This window comes from Rattus norvegicus, chromosome 5 (assembly GCF_021556685.1).
Source record: "Rattus norvegicus strain SHRSP/BbbUtx chromosome 5, alternate assembly SHRSP_T2T, whole genome shotgun sequence".
Classification (NCBI taxonomy): Eukaryota; Metazoa; Chordata; class Mammalia; order Rodentia; family Muridae; genus Rattus; species Rattus norvegicus.
Window position 1 is genome coordinate 27001812 of NC_141538.1, and position 25475 is coordinate 27027286.

The 25475-nt window shown below is 41.2% G+C and overlaps 1 protein-coding gene across 1 annotated transcript in view; it reads left to right on the plus strand.

Annotated features, from left to right (window-relative positions):
* The window catches only part of Rab2a (RAB2A, member RAS oncogene family), a 64019-nt gene that overhangs the window by 22762 nt on the left and 15782 nt on the right, over positions 1-25475 (plus strand). Inside the window, exons 3-6 of the mRNA NM_031718.2 lie at positions 8475-8542; positions 15378-15460; positions 15963-16055; positions 17453-17564. Coding sequence (NP_113906.2) covers positions 8475-8542; positions 15378-15460; positions 15963-16055; positions 17453-17564 — 356 coding nt within the window. The remainder of the gene's footprint in view (positions 1-8474; positions 8543-15377; positions 15461-15962; positions 16056-17452; positions 17565-25475) is intronic.

The window sequence follows — 25475 nt, forward strand, 5'->3', positions numbered from 1 at the left end:
TTAGGCCTTGGATATATTACTGTTGTCTTATTAGATGAACATAATGTTAAGCTGCCTTCCAAATAGTTGTACAGATAGTATTGTCCTTAACAGTTAATGCAGAGCTTCACGACTGGTCCAAGTGCTGAGAATAAGTAAGTGACTATCAGCTTCCAGTCCTTAGTAGGACATCTATATCAGGCATCCACCCCCAAGCTCCGATAAAAGAGGTAGTACAAAGAAGGTAAAAATTGGAAGATGGAGAAGATTGCTAGGAAGCGGTATCTTCTGGATACCATATGACCAATTCACTCATGAACTCACTGCAGCTATGGTGACTTACACAAGAGCAAGAAACAAGATGTCAGCATTCCAGTAGGCAGCACTAAAACTAGGACTAGAGATTAAAGAATAAAGAGGACATGCGTCTGAAATGGGGATGCGTTTGGCAGTGGGAACAGAATTGGAGGTGTATATGATCAAGATACATTGTTTATGTTGTGTTTTATAAAACATGATATGAGACCCCGGGAGAGGGTGCCTTAGCAGGCCCTGGCTGAGGCCTCTCCCTGAGGTATCAGCCATATGACAGGACTAGTGTAAAAGGAAGTTTATTTGGGACCTGGAAAGGGGGTCTGGAGAAGGGAGTAGAGGCAGAGAAAGGAAGGGGACAGAGAAGGACAAAAACAGAGAAAGAGGAGAAGAGGCCGGCTGAGGATACAAGGGAAGAAAGAGAATAGATGGAGAGAGGAAAGCTTGGGGGTGGGTGGGGGACAGGCAGGCCAAACAGTCCTTTTAATGTGAGCCAGGCACGGCATAGCCACCTGGCTGCGGCTAGCTAACGGAGCATTGAGGAAATACTAGCAGTTTACATTTATGAAACTGTCAAAGAGTAAAAGATACTTTTAAAAAGATGTAGTAGTTGCCTTTTTTTATTGCTGTGATAAAATATCATGACTAAGGAACTTAGAAAGCATTTGATTGGGCTTATGGTTCCAAAGGGTTAGTCGCGGATGGTGGAGTGAAGGCATGATAGCAAGAACAGCAGGAAGCTCATTTCTTGAATCATAAGCAGGAGGCAGAGAATACACTAGGAGTGGCACAAGCTTTATAAACCTCAAAGCCTTACTTCCTAATCCTTCCTAAACAGTTACACCAACCAGGGACCAAGTGTTCAGATATGAGCCTGTGAAGGCTCTTCTCATTCAAACCATCACAACAGAAAGACTGTATCAACAGATATACCCATAATCTACTTGTTTGGATAATCTCTAGTATATACAGTGATGATGGGTGGAATGGGCAATATTGTTTAAATCTAGTTCCATGGCTTTAAAAAAGAAATTCTTTCCTCAATGGCTTTGGAATCCTGGTAACTAGTTGTAGGAGAGAGTATGTCCTAAAATGACTAGCCAAACAGTTGTTTTCAATATAGAGTATTTCTAAAACTTGTTCTTCCTCTTGCCTGACTCCTGTGCATAGATACATAAATTGGTGCAGTGCACCCAGTAGAGTAAACAGACCTGAACCCATCACAAAATGGCATACCCTGTCCTGTGAAGAGAGACTAAGAAAGTTGTTGGAAATTCACACGCTGCCAGCTGACTTCACGCTAGGTTGTTGGCTGATAGCAGACACTGAAGACTGGAGGCTAAAGGAAAAGAGAAGTTAGAGGTCTTTTCTATTTCACTCTTAGCCTGGGTTGACTTATGTTCCCCATGTCCTCTGGTCAAGAAACAGCAGCAGTTTCTTCTTATGGTTCATCTCTGAGCGGAGTTCCTACCTTTCTTTGAGTCTCTTGCCTCTTTCTGTGTTATAACAAATTCTTTATATCAGACATTTAAGTATTTAAGTGTGGTCTCCGCCTTTCTGACCAAGACCCTGCTTAGTATACCTTCCTGCTTCACATCCTACTCTCAGAATTTTTATTTCATTTTAGAATTTGTTTTTATTCTTTGTCAGATGTATGTATGTATGTATGTATGTATGTATGTATGTATGTATGTATGTATGATTTTAGCACCAGTTGCCCATAACACTGTTAATTCCTCTTCTTTCGTTGAAACTCTTCTCAGCAAGCCCCTCTCTTCCTTTCACATCTCTTTTTTAATGTTATAATAAGGTTCCCTGCATAAGCATGGGTGGGAAGCTACTTACTGGAGCATGGGCAACTTGCTAGGATAAAACTGAAGAAAGCGACCCCTGCCTCCAGGCACCATTAACTATCCTTCAAGGAGGAGCAGAGCCTCCTGAACCCTTCCTTCTTCCATGATGAAATTTGATAGATGTATAGTGAGCACAGCTGCAGTGAGTCCGTGAGTCTCTCAGCTGTCTTCTGTCTGTCCAACACTCTGCCAGTGTTCCCTAAGGCTTGAAGGTAGGTGTGATATATATGTCTCACTTATGATCAGGGACTCCATAGTCATTTATTCTCTGTACTCTGACCAGTCGTGAGCCTCTGTATTAACCCTTTGCACTGCAAAAAGAAGCATATCTGTTCAGGGCTGGCTGGAAGCTACACTGTCCTGTAGGTAGAAGTGTAAGTGTTTTGTCCGTTCAGTTAAATAAGAGTAGATTCCCCTTTACAGCCTTAGGCCTCCTTTGTCATGTATGCTTGGCCAGGTTTACAGAACCTGCCGTGAGTGTTCTCCTGTGCAGTGAGCCTTAAATCCAATCAAAAAAGCAATTAGTTATCTACATAATTTTCATGGCACTACCAATAGACATATCTTGGCAGGCAAGTTGATTTTTATAGTTGACAGTAGTCACAGCTGGGTCTCTGTAGCACCTTTTGGCACAATGTAAGCTAACCAGTGGGAAGAAAGCTTCCAGGTCAATTCTAGCTGGATTGATTCATGTCCTGTGACCAAAGTATCTAGTACCTAGAGCAGTGGCAATAGCTTGTACTGTTTTAAGGGTCTGGCACCTCCCTTACCAACAACTTTAGGAAAGTAGAGTTGTTGGCACTGGGTGTTTTCATGTTGCCTCTTAAGTAACAAAATGCACCTAACAGATTAAGCAGATCAAAACTTTATTGTTTTAAGTACTTCTTTGTGTCCCATAAAAACTGAAGAAGGGAGAACCTGGGTCTCACCAGAAGAGGAGCTTAAGCCTGTAAGGAGATGGAACGTCTGCCTCTGCCACCCATTCCCCTAGGCTTTATTTTTCTCCGCCTGTTCCCAGTGGAGTATGGGTTGGTTGGTTGGTTGGTTGGTTGATTGGTTGGTTGGTTGGTTGGTTGGTTGATTTTCGGGGTTTTGGTGGCGGCAGCAGTGGTGGTGGTGGTGGTGGTGGTGGTGGTGGTGGTGGTGGTGGTGGTGGTGGTGGTGGTGGTGGTGGTGGAGGAGGAGGAAGAGGAGGAGGAGGAGGAAGAGGAGGAGGAGGATTTTTGTTGTTGTTGGTTTGGGGGTTTTTTGGGGTTTTTTTTCCTATCTCTATGACAAGAAATAGTTACTATAATCAGTTCCAAAGTTGTATCATTCAGAAGATTAAAGAGTTTTGTAAATGTAAATCCAAGTTCTTTGCAAAAGAAAGTTCACTGGTTCAATTGGTACAGACCCACTTATATCTGGGAGCTACAGATGTGGGTCAGCTCAGGTAAGAGGCCCAGGGTCAGCTTGCTCGTCTTACCAACTGTCCTGGTAGTAGGGTTTAGATGCTTAGTCACATAATTCCTAGCCCTTAAATGTTAGCTGCTTACCTTACTTACTCTTCTGTTGCTGTGAAGAGACACCATGACCAAAGCAACTTATGAAATATTTAGCTGGATCTAATGGCAAATAACTTTAATCCCAACAGTTGAGAAGTAGAGGGAGGTGGATCTCTGTGAGTTCAAGACCAGCCTGGTCTACATAGACCCTTAAAAACAAAAGAAACAAAACAACAAAAGAAAGCATTTAATTGTAGGCTTGCTTAGAATGTCAGAGGATGAGTCTGTGACGATCATTGAGGGGAGTATGGTGACAGACAGGAAGGCATGATATTGGATCAGTAGCTAAACATTTACATTCTGATTTTCAAGTTGTGGGGAGAGAGAGACTAGACCTGGAGTAGCTTTTAAAACCTCAGAGTCCATCCCCAGTGACACCTCCTTCAACAAAGCCACACTTAATTCTTCTGAAAATAGTTCCTCCACCTTAGAACCAAGCATTCAAATTATGAGGCTTAGGGGACCATTCTCATTCAAACCACCACACTAGCTATCTTTTTTTTTAACTTAGTTTTATGACAAGCAGTTCTATTCTCTTCATACACCCTGTCTCCTGAGCATATGGTTTCTATCAGTTTGCTTTCTCAACCTTGTCTCTTGCTTTTTTCTGAGCCATGGAGGCAGTGTACACTGTTGAAGCTTAGCTGTTTGCTCTCCACTGAATACCCAGCAGCTTGTATTCCTCACAGCTCCTCTTCTCAGTAGGAATTGGCTTGCCACTGCTGCTGTTTCCAAATTGTTCATATCTCACACTGTAGCTTCCAGTTATAGGAAATGAAATTGTATATCTATTTCTGTAAGTATTTTTATTCAGAAAAGACACAGAAATGCTAGAAAACAGCCAGAGTAAATGAATTTTGGTGTGATACCCAGTATCAATTTAGGTAGTGAATGAGTAAGTCTTGCTTTAAAACTTTATGATTAGGATTGTTTTTCCTAAAAAGCTAACAAGCCTTATGGAAGAAGGATGTGGTCATTTCAGCTTTTGAGCTTTGTTCAGGGAAACTGCATTCAGTGGATTGGAATATTTGCTAAGTATCTTCATCCTGTCGCACAGGTGGGTTTGCCCTTTGGATATGACATACTTAAGTTTAGGCTGTCACTATAGTGGTTTGAATTAGAATGTCCCCCATATGCTTATATATTTGAATACTTAGTCACCATAGAGTACAATTGTTTGAGAAGGACTATAAAGACTAGAGGGCGTGGCCTCGTTAGAGTGGGTCTGGGGATAGACTTTGAGGTTTCAAAAGCCTATGGCAGGCCAAGTCTTCCTCTCCCTGCTGGTTGCCTGTCGATCAGGATGTAACATTCTCAGTTACTGACCAATGTCATGCGTGTCTCCTTCCCACCATGATGATAGTGGACCAACCTTCTAAATTAAGCAAGCCTCCAGTTAAATGCTTTCTCTTACAAGAGATGCTTTGGTCATGCTGTTTCCTCACAGCAATAAAACAGTAACAAAGACAGTGACCAAGAAAGTGTCAAATGGTAGAGGGCTTGAGAGGTGTTTCCATAGTGAAGAGTGCGTGCTGTACAATCATGAGGACCAGAGTTCTATCCCAGTACCCATAAACCCCAGCTCTGAGGAATCTGACAGCCTCTTTGGACCTCCATGCCCACACAGGAATGTGCATCTGTTTTATTCAAAATACACTCACAGACTCATTCACACACAAGTCTTTCGTTAAATATTAAGTGATAGAAGAAAAGAAATAAAAGATTAGGTTACACACATATATACATATAAAATGACTTACAGGCTGTGATCCAGCTAACCCAACAAATGGGCCCAAGAATCCAGTAGTTGTTCAGTCCACAAGGCTGGGTGTCTTAGCTGGTCTTAAGACTGTGCTGGAATCTCAAAGAGGTAGGCTCTACTGCCAGTGAAGGAATGGCCTTGTTAGTGAGGGCAAGAGCAAGTAGGAGAGAGCAAGGCTTCCTTCCTTCCTCACAGGTGTGCCCAGCCATTTTGGGATTTTAGTTGATTCCAAATGTTGTTAAATTGACAACCAAAATGGCTATCACAGATAGGGAATACTCTCATATGTTGTTTATCCTTTGTCTCGGGGAGTTGTTAAGATAAACCCAAACAGCGATTTATAAATAGCTTCATGAATGTAATTGCATTATAAAATCTAGAGGCCAGCATGGACCATCATCGTGGATGTGACGTAGAAACTTAAACATAAGTTAAATACTGACTACAGACTTCATCAGGTCTGCCACTCTCGGCTCCTCTTTTCCTCCACTGCAGTTGACCCGGATACTCTACATCAGCTGCCCAGTGTCCAAAGCACAGCCAGGACCTTGCTCGTCCCGGTGCTTAAAACCACTCAACAGTTTCAGTTTCACACATCTCCTGTCTTCTAAGTCAGCTTCTCGGATTCCAGTGCCACCTGTAATCCAGTGACACAGTGACACTACCTTGTCACTGGTCTGCTCACGTCCTGTTTGCCAGGCTCAGCATGCTCATTACCACTCCTGCGTGCACTTCTCTTCCCTCTCACGTCCCTCCCTGAGCAAACTGTGGATTAAATCTGACTCTCTGCTCCATCTTCCCGTACCATTAGACATGGCTGGAGACAAACATGCTGCAAGTCTCATTTTTAATTTCTTAGACCCCAACTCAAGGGAACTTGCTGTATTGCCTGATAGTTGTACCTTATTTCCTCGTTTGTAAAACTGTACCATTTTTTTTTATATATTTAGCCATGCAATACTCTAATTTGATTACCTTGATTTGTATTTCATTCAGAAAAAAAATGGGCAAGTCAAGAAACTTTTTCATAGGTTCCCAGCAGCTCCGCCTTGAGAAGCCTGTGCCCAGGAACTGCCTACCCTCCCTCACCCCGCGCCCATCGTAGAGGAACTCTGCAGATTAGCATGCTCACAGATGTCTGCCCACCTTAGTGGCTCATTTTCTTTCCAGTTATCATTAACTTTTCCATTTTAAGTGATTGCTTTTTATGACTCTTTTTCTTTCAATAATTTGCCTTCATTTTAACAAAATTTCTCACAAAAAAATTATCCGTATTTTCTACCCTTAATGTCTCTGTCTGTCTCCTCTTCCCTCCTCCTCTCTCCTACTTCCCTCTCTTATTTGGTATTAGTGTTGGTTTTTCTGAGACAAGGTCTCATATAGCCCAATGTGGTCTTAGATTCAATGTGTAGCTGAGGATGGCCTTGAACTCTTGGTCTTGTCTCCACTTCCCAAGTGAAAGAATCATAGGTTTGTACCACTACATCCAGTTTTCCACTTTCCTTCCTGAACTCTCTCATTAACCCCTCCCACTGTGCCTATTAAGCTGTACATCTAAATATGTCCCTTTCTTAGATGTTGAATAGATAGCTAACACATCCCAAATGGCTTCCATATCAGTGTGGTAAAAGAACCCTTTTCTTTTCACCCTCGCTTTTATTCAGCTTGCTCTCTTCCAATTTTATCAATCAAAATAACAAAAAGTGGTTGTTGCCAATTTTTAAATAACTATTGTGAATATGAATATACTCCGTAGACCTGTAAGATGTTTCAGTAATTAAGGGTTCTTGCTGCCAAGCCTAGCGATCCAAGTTTGATCCCAAAGACTCATGGTGAAAGGAAAGAAGTATCTTCTGGAAGTTGTCTCTGGTCCTCTCCATGCACTGTGTGAGATCCAGACACACACACACACACACACACGTGCATGCATGCATAAATACATACATACATACATACATACATACATACATATATACATACATACGTGAATAAAGATGTTGGCTTATCTGTTCACTTGTTTGAAGGGCTTTTATGCCATTGGGTGGTGGGTGGTATATGTGTATCTCTAGTCAGAAGAGATATTTTTAAAAGTATTCGTGCTATGAATGTACATCTGTGTGTAGATGAACAGATGTGAAAACACTATGTTTTCTGTAGCGTAATTTTTAGTTTTACATTTTTTATTCTAGTACCTCATGACTCCTGTGTCTCTTTTCTCTAGATTTCCACTATTTCTGACCTGAAAATCATGAGCATAACCATTAGTTTCTAGGTTATGTATCCCCAAGAATAGAATAAGTATTAAAATGCCAAGTGAAAACCGTAGCACGCTGTATATCAATTCTCCTTCTGTCTACCTCCTGATCACAGATAAAGGATTGTAAGGTGGTAAACTGTATATATTTTCTTGTTGGCTTTGCTTTTTGGAAAACGGTCTCTTCTAACGCAGGCTGTTCCAGGCTCACTTTGTAACTGAGGATGGCCTTGAACTCTTTTTTTTTTTTTTTTTTTTTTTTTTTGGTTCTTTTTTTCGGAGCTGGGGACTGAACCCAGGGCCTTGCGCTTCTTAGGCAAGCGCTCTACCGCTGAGCTAAATCCCCAACCCCGGCCTTGAACTCTTGATTCTCCAGCCTCTCAATATTGGCTTTACAAGCATATGCTATCATGCCTAACTGTAATTGTGAATTGTTTTTCTTTTCTTTTTTGAGTCAGGGTCTTTCTGTATATCCTTAGCTATCCTAGAACTCACTTCGTAGTCCAGGCTAGCTTTGAACTCAGGAAAGTCGAGCTGCTTCTGCCTCCCATGGATGATTGAAGGCATGTGCTTGCCTTGGTTATCTAGAGTCTAGGTGATAACAATTTGGTTTCAGTGATAACTTCCAGGGTACCTGTGACTTAACTTACATATTTTCCAGGGTTAGCAGATATGTATATCAGATATCTCCAAACCAAGCATTCCGTGTTCAATAGTCAGGTGTGAGGTATTTACTTGGTTCTTTTAACATTGTTTTCTGTTCTATTCAGGTGTAGAGTTTGGTGCTCGAATGATAACCATTGATGGGAAACAGATAAAACTCCAGATCTGGGATACAGTAAGTATAGCATTTATGAGAGTACCTTTGCATTTGTGGTTAAGATTAAATGTGTCAGTCACCAAATTTCTATAACCCTGAAATGAAATGGACCTAGAAAAGATTTTTCTTAATATTTAGTGATTTCAACAGGTAAATGTGCCTGCAGGAACTGAGTATTGGTAGACAAATCTGTGGGAATCCTTAGGCCTTGTGATCTGAATAGAAACACTCCAGGAACTGTATATATGTATAGTTTTTTAAATGTTTACTTTTATGTGTCTCTGTGTATTTGCATGAGTATTTATGTACCCCACACAGGTGCAGGGCGCATGGAGGCAGAATAGGGCATCGATGCCCTAGCACTAGAGTTACAGGTGGTTGTGAACTGTCACATGGGTGCTGGGAACCAACCTCAGGGTCATATGTAAAATCAGCAACTTCTCTCAGCCATGGAGCCATGTCTCCAGCTCCTAACAACTGTATTTTTAAGAAAAAGAATCACCAAGTCTCGATTTTTAAGAAGGAATAAATGTGATGTAAAATAAAAATACTATTATGTAGATATTGATCCTGAGCACTTATAAGTTTGTTTGATTCAGTCCTTATTACTGTAAGCCTCTTAACAAACCCGTCCTATTTCCATCACTTCCCATTCGATGAACTAATGCTACATGTAAGCTATATGGTTTTAAATGTTGTTTTCTCATATGAATCCAGAATAAGAAAATGATTTGAACTTGCAAACACTATTCCAATTACTGCCCACCTTTGTGAACCATCTTACACTATACTCAGAAACTTATTTTTCCTTTTTTTTTAAGATTTATTTATTTATTATATATAAGCACACTGTGGCTGTCTTCAGACACACCAGAAGGCGGCACTGGATCCCATTACAGATGGTTGTGAGCCACCATGTGGTTGCTGGGAATTGAACTCAGGACCTCTGGAAGAGCAGTCAGTGCTCTTAACCACTGAGCCATCACTCCAGCCCTTATTTTTCCTTTTTAAAAAATTGTTTCTGAGTGAATATTTTTTAGATGCATAAAGTGAAACTACAGTAGCTACCATAAGGCAGCAGTTTTCAAATCCTACGTATTTAAAAAACCATGAAGAGCTTCAGCTTTTATGGGTTATTAGTATAAGTAGTATACTATATTAAAAGTTAAAATTGGGAAACTTATTAGATACTTGGGTCTTTTGCTTTCATATCTGGTATTAGGGGATCTAACAAGACTTGATGTATATTAGGCATCAGTATATTAGTAGAAGTGATAAGCACTGAGCTATATCCTCGGTTTCTAATTCATTTTAAAGTAATATTAATAAGTGTTTTAAGGCACATAAACAATACAATATAAATGAAAATTAATTCTACTTTTCCAAAGCAAAAATAATCAGCTATATTTTTGTAGGAAGAAGATTGATGTAGTGTTATGGTTTTGAAAATCTCTCCTGTCTGCTTAGCACAAGATACTGGAATCCCTAGTTTCCTCCTACATCAAGTCCCACATGTGTTTAGCTAAAGGGTACAAAGTCCTGCAAGTAGCTAGTTGAGGATCGCATCCCCGTACGCAGTACAAGGGGATGTAGTCTCCATATGGCCCTGTTCTCCTTTCCTCCATTCACTCATTTTACTTTCTCCCTTGACAATGCATGCAGAAGCTCTTGAGAAAATAATCAAAGAGAGTTACCCACTCTCAGACTGCATTGCTGAGGACAAGCAGGTTGCTGGGGGTTGTTTGCCGTATATGGATTACCTGTTATTTCCCAAGTGTGCCACAGTTGTATTTCAGATGGTACACGGTGACTAGATCTCTCTGCTCTGCTCTGCCTTGGAGTTGTCCATTGCACTGCATTCTTCTGCCTTCTGACCTCCTCTCAGTGGAAAGCTGACTTACCCGTGTCCTTTTTGTCTGTCTGGTCGGTTGGATTTGTGCTTTGTTTTGAGATAGAGTCTCCCTGACTGTCCTGGAGCTAAACTGTAGAACTGCTCTGTAGACTAGGCTAGCCTCGAACTCAGAGGTCTTCCTGCCTGTGCCTCTTGAGTTCTGGGATTAATGGTGTGCACCAACACACCCAGCATGTGTCTATTTCATAAGGGTTTCTACAGCCAGCCTAAAAGAGTCGGCCTAAAATGTGTTAACACTGCCTATGATACATGTATGTGTTGGTGTACATATGACTGTTTGGAGATGCCAGCAGTCAATGTCAGGTATTTTCCTTGATCATGGTCCACCTTGGTATCCTTTTGTTTGTGTCAGAGTCTTCAGCTCATCAGTTGTACTAGGCTGGCAGTGAGTTCCAGGGAGTTCCCACTTTACCTCCAAAGCCTTGGGGTTATAAGCACACCACCATGCCAAGCCTTTGACCCGAAGACCGGGTGTTTGAGTGTAGGTCCTCATACTTGTGAGACAGGTACTGTACCAGTTGTGTCCCTGGCCCAACACATTTTTTGACTTAGATTTTTCTCAAGTAACCTGACTTCAAATCAAAACTACATGGATAATCTGGGCGCAGTGGCCCATGCCTCTACACCTTGCATTTGGGAGGGTAGAAGCAGGAAGATCAGGAATTGAAGATCATCCTCGGCTACATATGAATTAGAGGCCAATATAGACTACATTAGACTTTGTCTCAGAGAAACAAATGGAAAGGAAAAAACCCTACATGGAAGGGCTTGAAAGTATGTATCTCATAGATCAAGTGCTTGCCTAGCATGCATAAAAGTCTCGAATCTTCCTCTCACATCTTAAAAGGCAGAAGGCAGGAAAGAAAAAGCATGTTAAGAGGAAAATAATATATGTAAAGTCTTTCTCTCTTAGACATTTAAGAGTATGATCTCCTGTTGTCTTAGTTAGGATTTCATTGCTGTGAACAGACACCATGACCAAGGCAACTCATATAAAGGCAAACATTTAATTGGGGCTGGCTTTCAGTTTCAGAGGTTCAGTTCATTATCATCATGGTCAGAAGCATGGCAGCATGCAGGCAGGCATAGTGCTGGAGGAGCTAAGAGTTCTACATCTTGATCTGCAGGAAGCAGAAGGGACACCGCCTATAGCCAAGAGTCTCTTTTCTGCATTGGGTAGAGCTTGAGCACTGGGAAACCTCAGGGCTCACCTACACAGTGACACACTTCTTCCAACAAGGCCACACCTCCTAACAGTGCCATTTCCCATGGGCCAAGCATATGCAAACCACCACACCAACTAAAAGGAAGTATTTTCTGCTTCACTAAAAGAGTTACATAAAATAGGTTGCTTTCTTAACTGATATCCTTATACAACATACATCATTAGGCATTGTTTAATGTGATCAAGACTACTTGCTGTGTTTCCTAAGCATGCCTTCATACCTTAAAGAAGAAAGGAAAATAATCATAGCATGCAGAAAGCTGAGACAGGAAGATCAGAAGTTCAAGGCCAGCCTGGGCTATGGGTGACTGACTCATAATCAAAAGAAATTTTTTTCTGCCTACACCCTGTGTTTAAGTCACCATGTGTTAGGATGTTGTTATTTAGTATACCCTCTGACTGTTCACATTTCATACCTCTTCCCCCTCAACACCCCCCACCCCCGTCTCCCAAGAGGACGTTCCCACCCCACCAAACCTCCCCACTCCCTGGGGCCTCAAGTCTCTTGAGTGTTTTTGTTTTTTTGTTTTTTTTTTTTTCTTTTTTTCCAGAGCTGGGGACCGAACCCAGGGCCTTGCGCTTGCTAGGCCAGCGCTCTACCACTGAGCTAAATCCCCAACCCCAAGTCTCTTGCGTGTTAAGCGCATCTCTTCTCACTGAGGCTGAACCAGGCAGTCCTCCGCTGTATATTGTTGGGGGCCTCATATCAGCTGGCGTATGCTGCCTGGTTGGTAGCTCAGTGTCTGAACAATCTTGGGGGTCCAGGTTAGTTGAGGTTGCTGGTCCTCCAGTGGAGCCGCTCTCCTCTTCAGCTTCTTCCAGCTTTTCCCTAGTTCAACCGCAGGGGCCAGAAGCTTCTGTCCATGGATTGGGTGTAAATATCTGCATCTGACTCAGCTGCTTGTTGGGCCTTTTGGAGTCATGCTAGGCTCCTGTTTGTAAGCACGCCGTGACATCATTAATTGTGTTGGGGCCTCTCCTTTAGCTGGATCCTATTCTTGGCCTGTCACTGGACCTCCTTTCCTCAGGCTCTTCTACATTTTTGTCCCTGCAGTTCTTTTAGACAGGAACAATTCTGGGTCACTTGATGCCCTATCTTTCTACTGGAGGTGTACTCTACAAGTTCCCTCTCCCCACTGTAGGGCCTTTCATCTAAGGTTCCTACCTTTGAGTCCTTAGTGTCTCTGACCTCCCAGGTCTCTGGTATATTCTAGAGGGTCCCCCCACCTCTTACCTCCTGAGGTTGCCTGTTTCCATCCTTTCTGCTGGCCCTCAGAGCTTCACTCACCACCACCTCCAGTACCTGATCATGTTCCCCTCTTCCCCTCCCTGTCCCCTTTCCCACCCAGGTCTCTCCCCTCCCACTGCCACCCCATGATTGCTTTCTTCTCCCTTCCAAATGGGATTGAGGTAGCCTCACGTGGGCCCTTCGACTTGTTAACCTCTTGAGTTCTGTGGATTTTATCCTGGGCATTCTGACTTTTTTGGCTAATATCCACTTATTAGTGAGTACACACCATGCATGTCCTTTTGGCTCTGAGTTACTCACTCAGGATATTTTCTAGTTCCATCCATTTTCCTGCAAAACTCATGATGTCATCATTCTTAATAGCTGAGTAGTATTCAATTGTGTAAATAAACCACATTTTCTGTATCCATTCTCCTGTCGTGTGACAGCTGGGTCACACATACAGCTTCTAAATCACTTTTTCTTACAAAATTTTCATCTTCCTTTTAAAATGTTGTTCTTATTTACATAGCTAGAGTTTTATTGTTAGGTGAATGACTGGCTAACAATCAGAAATAAGTATTACTGTAATACTGACTCTCACAAGTCTAAAGTATTGAATGGCTAGCTCTTTGGGAACAATCAAGATAACACATTAAAGTGCCTTCTATAAACACACTTAGGTTAGCCCTGCTGGGACTAAAGAAGAAGTGCATTTGAGCATTGGATTCATTTCATTTAATCAATAGTGTTAAGACAAAACCACTTGGAAGTGCTTTTGGATCTGTGAGGACAAAAGGGTTGAATGTGGAGTGTAGTAGCCAAGCCCTTGCACTTTTTGAAACCCTGGAGGGTTTGAACTGATCCTCTAAGGAATAGAAAGTGGATGGATAGGTGGAAGGCAAAGAATAGGTTTTTAGGAAAGGAATAAGAGAAACAACGTTAGAGAGATATAGAATATTGGTGATACCAGTAGGAAAAAATTAGCTCTGAGTGTGTGTGTGTGTGTGTGTGTGTGTGTGTGTGTGTGTGTGTGTGTGTTGTGCTGTGTGTTGCTTGTTCTTGTTGTGTTTGAGACATGGTCTGGGGTAGCCCAGGGTAACCTAGAACTTACTTTTTGTCCTAGGATAGCCTAAGCTCAACAGCCATCTTCCTACCTCAACCTTCTAGGTATTCGAATAGCAGGCATGAGTTGCGTGGCTGTCGTACTTTCTAGGGGTTGGTTGGTTCCGTTGGTTTGTTTACCCTCATACTATGTGAAAGGAACTGGTTGGGTTTTGTTTGTTTTTCCATGCTCCCATTCAGCTTAAGACATTTTAAATATTAGAACTGGTTTCTGGGAGAGGGCTTGTTAACTTAGATCTGGTCGTTATTGTTGTTGAATGAGTCTACTTGTGTGCAGTGGAATACTGACTATTTTATTGATGTGCTAAGACACTTGATTACACAGTTCCCTTCAGCATGCTTTCTCTGAGTGCCATATGAGGACCAGTCCCAGTTCTAGGCACTGAGAGTAAGTGACATTCTAGGCAGGGAATATTCTTGAAGAATCAACAAGAGAAGTTATTGGAACAAATCAGAACATGATAAAAAAGACTTTATATTTGCATCAGAAACTCAAGACTCAGAGCATGAAAACCTAAATATTTTCACGTTCATATATTTTAAGTGCAAAAATTATTTTATAGTTATAACCTTCCTCAGCCTTGCTTAGCAGAATGTTAATACTATGAGATAGAAAAATTATTGAACTGGACTTAATCTCTGGAGCCTGTTTCACAGGATATAAAGATGACATTTACATCCGGTTGCCTCTTGACAAGCATTATATGTCAGATGCAGAGGAAATTGATTGTGTGAAGAAAAATTATATAAATTCAATTCAGAACCTTTTTCTGTTTTTCATAATAAAATGATTGCTCAGAGAATTCCATCTTGTGGCTGTTGAGAGCCCACTGCAGTTTATGGTATAACTGATAAAATCTGCATCCTTGGCCTTCTGACAACCTTTCCACCAGCAGATGGTGGGCGTAAAGATGTCATTCATCATTTATTTACAATGGGCTTTATTTATTCTAGTGTCAACAGCTGCCCCAGGGAGTGGGTTATTGAATTCAAATGTGAGGCTCTGGGTTATTTGCTTCCTTTCAAATTTGTCTTCAGGGCTTAGTTGCTAGGAGTCCATTCTGTGCTCTAATAATGATTCATGTATTGTGAAGCCATTCAGTAAATTGGGTTGTCAGGGATTGCCAAAAAGGGTTAGGGGTCTTGTTTGGGAGAGGGAGGGTAGTGGGAATTGCCGTCTGTGCATCCTGGTGAGTGGAGCAATAGTGCTGTTGTATGATTTCTCCTAAGACCAGTGAAGTTTCCCCTCTGCTTATGACTGTCTTTCCTTTATATTTAATATGTAATATGTTAGCACGTAATATGGAAATGTAAGAAGAATATCATTTTAAAGGAAACTTTTCAACCTTTTGTTCCTTCACAGGCAGGGCAGGAGTCCTTTCGTTCTATCACAAGGTCATATTACAGAGGTGCAGCGGGGGCTTTACTAGTGTATGATATTACAAGGTAAGTATATGCTAGTTTTTCAGCTCACTACAAGGAGACTATTTCTAAATAAGTGTGGCTACCAATAATAAAACTGTATTACCTTTACACTTTAGCTACTCACCCTTAAAACTGTGTCTTGAGTCAAATGTAAATGTATTCTCAAAGTCTGCATCTCAATTCTTTCTTATTTAAATAAGCACCCCAGATCGATCAATATTATATATTTTATATATAATACAATAAGTATAATATAATATTTTAAATATATAATATTGTATATTTACAATTGTAATATTATATTATAATATATAATATAAATTTTCTAAACTCTGCTAGCAGTTGTGCTTATTCTAACTGAAATGTAATCAGTGAGCATTAAACCCAAATACTGTGCTTTAAATCTGGTTCTCATGGTGTGGGTGGCTGTGGCTAACATGGCTAATGCTGGGGAGTGTAGACTGCTTTACTGTGTACTATGCAGAGAGATGGTGAAACTGTAACCACATACCATCATGTTTAGGAGAGACACGTTCAACCACTTGACAACCTGGTTAGAAGACGCCCGTCAGCATTCCAATTCCAACATGGTCATCATGCTTATTGGAAATAAAAGGTAACTGAGAGCTTCACTTGCATTAATGGTGAGCGGTGTGGTTAGTCTCTGTGACTACTTTTCCTGTAGATTCGTCTGTGTGAACATTCCTGGCTTCTTAAATTTAAAGTTTTATTTAAATCCTGAATGTCATTTAGATCTTACTGTTATTGAGTGTTTATTCCTTGGTTTTTATTGCCCTCTGGTTCTTAGAAGAGTGGCAGCTTTATGGTGCCTGGTAGGAAATTTTAGGACTTTTTTTAGGCATGGCACTGTAGGCTCCAGGTAGAATGTGTTTCTAGGTATTGGGAACTGACCCTTAGGAATGGGGATGGGCTAGTGGAGGGCTGAGGGAGTCCATAGAAGGGAGGAACGTGGTGTTCTGCCAGGGTTTACTTAGTTCCTTGGGGATGGGAGCAGAGAGTGAGGAGACACCACAACAGGTAGACTGCTAAGGAGCTGTGGATTGGATTTTGAGGAATGGAGGGAGAGGTGAAGCTCTGCTTCTCATGCTGGAATGGACTTTGGGGTCCCAAGGAGTGCCTCCTGGAGTTGGAGGCTGGCATAAAGCAATGAGTGAAGAGAGGGCAGTTTGGAGGGGAAGATCTGTGTGATCCTCTGGGGAAGGGGTCAGAGAATGAGGAGAGGCTGCAGCAGGTGATGTGCTACAGAGGTCTGGATATGCCTCAGGGATTGGATTTAGAGGAGCTGAGGGAGAGGTGAAGATCTGCTGTTAGCCTATCTGCTTCCCTGTCTGGCCTGACCTGTGGATTCCCAGGAACTGCCTGCTCTGTCCTGCACTAATCCAGTTCTCTATGAAAGAAACTGCAAGGAGACCACCCAGGCTCGTAGCTTAGACTTCTGTTTGTCCCTACCCATTTCCTATTGGTTTGGCTTTAAAAACAAACAGGATTAAACCAAGATAAATAATCTAATCTGTGTTTCTTTAACACCTTGGGTTTTACAGTTTCCTACAACTTTGGGGAGTTGGATAGCAGATATTATTTATCTCCTTTTCAGAAGCGCAGGCACTGTGGACAGTGGGTGAGGAGATGGGCTAGTCCTCCTCTTTTAAACCATTATTTTTAGCCAAGGAACTTTCTGCTTTGGTAACCCACTATGTTTGAAGATGGGGTTCCAGACCGAGCTGTCTTCCCACTACTCCTATAAGCATCTTAACAGTCTGGAGCTCAGAGTTGGAATATTTTTCTGCTGGAATTCTAGTCACTTGAAAGTAGGCGATGTATTTCAAACATTTTGACCTTCATAGCACCCTGAATAATGGAGCTAATTATTATGTATGAAACTGTTGATAAAAACGGTCTGTATGATGTTGAGTTCCATGGCACATTTCCCACTGCCTGACTCCTATCTCTACTGTGTTGTTACTAACACAGCTCTTTCTCTTCTGTGCTCAGTGACTTAGAATCTAGGAGAGAAGTGAAAAAGGAAGAAGGTGAAGCTTTTGCACGAGAGCATGGACTTATCTTCATGGAAACTTCTGCCAAGACTGCTTCTAATGTAGAGGAGGTAAGTTAGCGAGGGCCCATCATTGGCTTGTAAGTCTGTTCCACAGACCTTAACACTGTATTCACTGGTCTTTGTTTTGTAAGATTAAGTTGTAGTAGTTGTTGAATATTAAAATAGAACAGTTGCCATCTGACTTCTTGCATGGTCTTCTGAAGCCCGTGGCCTGCATGTGTCAGTATATCTGGGTTCAGTTGTCACTTCATGAGACTCCTGCTGTCTTTAATGAATGAAAATTAAATTATCTCATTTTTGTTGCTCTAATCATCCTGAACTGTTAGTTTTCTGAGTACATTTTTATGCTATATTATTTGGATGCACTGCACTAGAAGTTTTTAGAATTACTCTATTTTTGTATTTTATCAAAAGAGGAAATGAGGCTAAGAAAGTTTACTTGAAATAATGCTGAATTTGAATTTCTTCGTCATGGATGAGAACAGCTTATAAAAATGACTGAACGGGGCCCTAGAAAATAGTGGCTGGCAAAGCTTATTAAGTATAGTTGAGGACAGGCCCTGTGCACCAGCTAGCATAGTGCTTTAGACAAAGTATTTTATTATTAAATATTAAGTTTTTTAATTAACCCTTACTTAGTATGGGTTTTACTGCTGTGAACAAACACTATGATCAAGGCAGCTCTTATAAAGAACAGCATTTAATGCGCGCTGGCTTACAGGTTCAGAGGTTCAGTCCATTATTATTATTATTATCATCAAGGTGGGAGTATAGGGAGGAGCTGGGAGTTCTGCAGCTTGTTCCCAAGGCAAACAGGAGAAGACTGACTGACTTCCAGGCAGCTAGGACTAGGGTCTTAAAGCCCACGGCCACAGTGACACACCTAATCCAATCAGGACACTCCTAATAGTGCCACTCCCTGGGCCAAGAATATATAAAACCATCACAACCCTTGAATGCAAAAATGAACTGTAGTGATTCTGTGATGCTGGTTTATTCAATGAAGACGTCTTCCTTAGTGAGATAGGCTGATCTGTACTTGATGAGGAACCCTGTGATGATCCTAAATGCATTTCCTACAGGCACTAACTAGTGCTTCTTACAGCTTGATAACATACATCTCTCTTCACACAGAACACCAAGTGAGAAACCTCTTCCACACTTTTGTCTGTCTTCAAGGAGAAACTGTCTGTTTCAGAGAGCTTCTCCTCTATTGGAGGTGTACTTGAAATCATAAGGCCAGTCTTTGGTGAGGAAGGGTTTCAAGACATCTAAGGCGTAGCTGATTAATGAAGAATCACACTGTGAGGTCAGACACAGGGCATCGATTCATGGAAACACTTTAACTTCTGATTCTGCCTCTAATGCCTTTGCATGCTTTTTGTCTTAACGAATACAGTGTTTATTTGTAAGCAGTAAATTGCTGTTGTCCTTATGCTTGAGTATTTGAAGGAATGCTGTGTCCCTGAAGTAGATGAACAGGACTATAAATCTATATTTATGATTTATAGACTAAAATTATGTTTAAATTTCATCTGAGCAGGAATTTGCCTTAAAGAAAATAGCACTTTTACACAATGGTGAAAACTAATTTGCCTCCCAAAAGCTAACTATGTCATGATGAAGTATTGTAAGATGAACGACGATGATTGTAACATAAAAACAGGTGGAATCGAGGGGTGCAGGGATTGATACTGCAATCCCAGCTCTCAGGACGCTGCTTCAAATAGAATTGCCATGAGTTTGATACTAACTTAGTAGCTAACTTTTGCTACTGAGAGGATAGACTAGCTTAACTTTTCCTGCTGTCATGTACAACTAAGAAAAAGCCCAAAGTGTCGGGGGAGGGGCCCTTAGATGCAGCAGACCCTGGAGAGTCCTTAGTTGCTGTTCTAGGCTGGGGTATGATAAAGGGCTTATCTGACCTACATAAGGCCTGGGCTAGATCCCCAGTACCACCAAGAAAGAAAAGGGAAAGGGAGGGACAGAAGCTCTTGGTAAGATTCAAGCCAGTCTGGCTACACAGGGCTAGAGAGATGGCTCAATGGTTAAAAGCACTGGCTGCTCTTTGAGAGATCCTGAGTTCAGTTCCCAGCACCCAGCTAGCAGACCACAACCATCTAAAACTATACCAGACATTACAGAAAAAAGATGAACCATATCCACTACCAGACTATATTTCCCAGTGTTACTTACCAGTAGAGAAATGGCCTAAATGCAATCCAGAGTCTTAGAACTTAGTCCTCAGAATCCCTAGCACCAAGTGGAAGATTCCCAGCATACCTACACCAGGAAGATCCACGTTGAGTAAGTAGGATAGACTGGGTTTGTTGGCGAACACTTGTAATCCTGTGCTTTTTATATAAATAAACCTGAAGCATGACTACTAGAAATTATAAAAATAATTTTTAGAACTTAAAACTATAATAATTGAAATTAGTAAATCCAAAAGAGGCAGGACTGAGAAAAGAAATAGCAAATGGTGCGATAGTATGATAGAAGCTGGATCAGGGGAGACAGCTCAGGCCTTACAAGCACTGGCTGCTCCTCCAGCAGACCTGGATTCAATTCCCAGCCCCTACATGACAGACAGCTAACCTTTTAACTACCGTTCCGGGAAATGTGCTACCCTCTCTGGCCTTTGTAGACAGTGTGTGCACATGTGCATGCATAGAAGGAGGCAACGCGTCTCTACATAATGGAACATAGGCTTTTCTTGGGTTTTCTTTTTTTTTTTTTTCCTTTTTTTTTTTTAAGACTAATTTATTTATACGTAAGTACACTGCCACTCTCTTCACACACACCAGAAGAGGGCATCAGATCTCATTACAGATAGTTGTGAGCCACCATGTGGTTGCTGGAATTTGAACTCAGGACCTCTGAAAGAACAGTCAGTGCTCTTCAGCCCGTTTTTTTAGGTTTTAAAACAATAGAAACTACCCAGTTTAAAGTACAGTGATAGACTAGGGGTGTGGCTTATGGTATAGCATTTCCCTTGCATACATTAAACCCTGGATTTGACCCCTAGCATCCCAAAAGGTAAATTTTAAAGCAGCTTCTGAACTGCAGGGAAAAATAGCCTGGGAGGAAGAATGAATAGTACCAAACAGATTTGTGGGATCATATCAAAGGTAGTTATGTGAAATATTTAAAACAAACAAATGAAAAATGACTGATTATAAGGATGGGGGAAAGGTAGGTACAGACACAAGTCAAACCAGTCCAAACAGAATAATACCAGATAAATCCATAGCAAAGAAAGCTGCATATGGTCAAATTTCTGCAAGTGAAAGAAAAAGAAACCTTAAAGCCCAGTTGGGTTGGAGTTTGGGACACAGCAATTCGGGTGACCGCTCTCTCATCAAAAACCATCAGACCGGCAGGATGGAAATGGCTGTGTGGCTAAAAGCACTTGCTGCCCCTGCAGAGGGCTGAGGTTCCGTTCCTGACATTTATGTGGCAGCTCACAAATATCTGTAGCTCCAGTTCCAGGGGTTCCCACGCCCTTATCTGGCCTCCATGAGGATTGCACACATGTGGTACACATACATACATACAGGCAAAACACATAAGAATTTTTTACAAGAAACCATGGGAACCAGAAGAAAATGACACATTTTTCAAGAGTTCAAAGCAAACAATTATTAACCTAGAATCCTATAGCTACAACAAATGTCTTTCAGGAATGAAAGCATTGTCAGATAAATAAATTTATCAATTGCAGATCTACCATAGAAGAATATCTATATGAAATAAAATGATTAAAAAAAAAGAAAGAAAATCATGATGAATATAAAGATGAATGTGATGCTCTGTTGAGTATGTTGTAAAGTGTGTCTGATGGTTGAAGTGACCTTGTGTAGTCAGAGGGACCAAAGATTACACAGGAATGTCATGGGAAGGAAAGTCTCTAAATGTCACTCAGTTTGGTAAAACAAGGTCACTAGTAGATGGTGGTTACTTATGTACGTATAATATAGTACCTGTGCTGTACTTGAAAGATGTTATAGAGATACACAAGAAACTATCTATAAATCATAAGTCTAAAAATATTTAAATTACAAGAAAGCAGTAACACTGGGCATGGTGGTTCATTTCTGTGATCCCAGCTACTTGGGAGGCTGAGTGAGGCAGGAGGATCACAATCAATCTGGGTAACAAAATCCTAGCAAGTAAAATTTCAGTATGCATACATATACTCGTATAAATATGAGATATATACATCACAACCAAATGAATTTCTGCAAAGTAACCAGTGCTTGCTCGGTATCCAAAATTGAATCACTATAACCTGGTCATTGCAGTTGATGCATGGAAAGCATTTGAAAAATGCATTACTTGCCTATGCTCTTTTTCATTTTATTCTCAGAAAATAAAATTGAAGAGAACTTCCTCACCTTGGTAAAGAGTATGTATGTGTGTACGCGCGCGGACACACACACACACACACACACACACACACACCCTACAACTAAAGTTAATGAAAAGCTGAATGCCTTGCCCCTTCGTTCAGGAACAAGGAAAAGATGTGTTTGGTCATAATTGCATTATTGAATATGTTGATAGATGATAAGCTAGTGTGCACACTAAAGCACTAATGTAAAAAAGAAAAAGCTGTACAGCTCAGGACAGAAAAATTAAAACTTTTTACATTAGTAGGAAAATCTCTAGGAATTTACAAGGTAAACATCTACAATCATTAAACGTACTTCAGCAAGGTTGTTAGACCCATGATGAACACAAAATTCAATTATATTTCTGTTAAATTCTAACAGTGAAAACATGAATACATTTCAGACCATCTATAATCACAAAAATTAAACACTTAGATGTAAATCTAAAAATCTGTATAGTGAGCTAGCGATATGGCTCAGTGTGTAGTGTGCTTGATTTGCAAACAAAAGAACCTGCATTGGAATTACTACACCCACTGAAAACGCCAGACACATCACAAATGCTTTCCCCAGTGTTGGGAGTTGGGGAAGGCAAAAAACTATCAGGTCCCAGGAGCCACCCAGTCTAGTTGTATCAGTGAGTACCAGGTTCACTGAGAGATACTGTCTCAAATTTAAGGTAGAGCTGGGCATGGTGACAGACACCTTTAGTCTCAGCACTTGAGAGGTAGAGACAGGAGGATCTCAGTTTCAGGCCAGTCTGGTCTACACAGCAAGGCCAGGACAACCAGGTCTACATAGAGACCTCATCTCAACAAAGACTTGAAAACTGAGATGGGAAAGCAACTAAGGGTGACAGCCAATGTTGACCTCTGCTTTCCACACTCACATGTAACCATACATGTAAATTACCAAACACACAAACTTAAATGTGCCATAGTTTGTGTACATGTAAAACATACAGTGAAAACTACTAAAGCTAATGAAAGAAGGAAAAGGCAGAAGGAGATGGAGAAACAGGGTGTTCCTTGTGTGAAGTGTTCAGCTTCTTAGTGGTGACTATGGTGGTTTGAATGAAAATGGCTCCCATAGGTTTATAGGGAGCGGTATTAGGAGGTCTGGTCCTGTTGGAGTAGGTATGGCCTTGTCACTGGGGGATGGGCTTTGAGATTTCAAAAGCCTACACTAGGCCCAGAGGAGTTCAAGGCCAGCCTGGTCTACAGAGCAAGTTCCAGGACAACTAGTACTACATGGCTACATAGAGAAATCCTGCCTCAAAAAGAAAAAAGGACAGACTTGTCTTAGTCTCTCGATAGGACACTGACTAAAACAATGACACTTACAGATTGACATAAAGCACAAAGGTTTAACAGTATTTCTATCAAAACAAATTCCATTTTTAATAAATGTAGAAAATATAAAATACATACAGACATGCAGAAGGACAGCAGTAGCTAAAACAACCTGGAAGGAAAAACAGGGTGTGTCTCGTACTTGGCTTCAGGTTTCACATAGCCATGACCACTAAGCTCCTGCAGGCTAGCTCTGCATTTGGAGAGAGCAGTAATGAGTAGCATAGAAATCTGTTCACGGATGCTGCAGCTGACTTAACAAAGGCGCAGGGCACGTCAGCGATGAGACCACCTAATAACAAAGAGTGCTACTGCAACTGAAGGCAAACCCCAGGATTCTCACGTGTTAGATGAGAAAATCAACTCCAAGTGGTCTGTGAAAGCAAGTATAAAAGCTTCAACTGTTTCATCTCTTAGCAGATTAAAAAAAAGGACACTAGGGGCATAGGCATACTTGCCTCCGAAGGAATAACTCTTAAAAGGAAAATTAATAAATTGACCTTTCAGAACTTGTGCTCTGTAAAGCATTCTTATGTAGATTTAAAAAAAAAAATAAAAGACAGCTCTACACACCAAGAGAAAACATTCTGTAAGCCAGGCCAATAAAAGACTAAAATCTAGACCTTAAAACCAAAAGCTCAGCCATGTGGTACTGGTGCTCACCTTCATCCTCACACTCAGGAAGCAGAGGCAGGCAGGTCCTTTCTCGAGACTCGTCTATATTGTGAGTTCCAGGCCTGCCCGTGCTCCACAGCGAGACCTTGTCTCAAACAAATAAGGCCTCAAGGAAATAACACTGCATACCTATCAAAGTAGCCCAGACAAAAGCCCAGCATGCAGCACATGCTGGTGGGGAGTCATCACTCACACATGGATGGTAGGACTGAGTAACACAGCCTCTCTAGAAAACAGCTCAGCAATCTACACTAAAACGCAGCTACCAGAAGCTAGCAATTATACCTGTGGGCACTTAAGAGAAATAAGTGTCTGCACAGCACTCTGTAGACCGATAATCATAACACCTTTATTCATAATAGTCTCAAGCTAGAAATAACCTAGCACCCTTTGAGTCTAAGGACGCTTCCTTACTAAAAAATAAAATGTTGTTATATGGACAATAGTGGATGAAGCTCCAGGTAACTGAGCTTAGTCAGACACCACGCTCTGTCCACTGTGTGCTTCCTCCTGCCCCCTTTCCTTGAGGTGATGAACTCAGAGTCCACAGGACAGATGAATCACTGCCAGGGCCCAGGAAGGTGTCGCATGGGAGGAAGTGTTAAGACTATAAAAAGACAACACTTAAAAGTCTATCTTAGTCACTGTTCTATTGCTGTGAAGAGATACTATGACCGAGGCAGCTCATGAAGAAAGGAGTTGATTGGAAGTTTGCTATGGTTTCAGAGACTCAGTCTGTCTCATCATGGTGGAGCACGGCAGCATGCAGGTAGACATGGTGCTGGAGAGTGCATGAGTTCTACTGCCTGAGAAGCCTGATCCACAGGCTACAGGAAGAGAGCCACTGACTCTAGGCCTGGTGTGGGCTTTCCAAACCTCAAACTCCCAGTGATACACTTCCGCCAAGAAGGCCACATCTAATCCTTCTAATCCTACCAAACAGTTCCACTCCTGGAGACTAAGCCTTCAAATATGTGAGCCTGAGGGACTGCTCCTGTTCAGCCCGCACAGTGTGCTGCAGTGATGATCTTTGTTTTACTTTACTTTTGATACTTTGTAACAGTGTACTATAGTTTTCTAGGAAGTCGCCATTGGGAAAACTAAAGAAAAGCCATACTGGGTGATTGTATGACTTCATACATTGCATACCAAATGACAGTTGTTTCAAAATAAAAAGGTTGTTCAAAAAAATAAGTAAATAACTTTGTGACCGGAGAAGTCACTTAATAGTTAAAAGCACTTGCTGCACTGCCAGAGGACTCAGGTTCAGTTCCTACACCCAGGATGGTTCACAGTCCTCTATCAATCCAGTTATAGGGGAACTGATGGCATATTCTGGCCTCAGTGAGCAGCTACACATGTGGTACACGTATGTACGTCCAGGCAAAACACACAAACACATAAAATAGAAATAAATCTTTTTAAAAAGTACTAACAACTTTAAATTTAATCCTTTATAAAGTTTTATTAGTAGACTCTGAAGATTAAATTATACTTTGATTCTTGAATACTAAATTTATTTTTCACATTACTAAGTT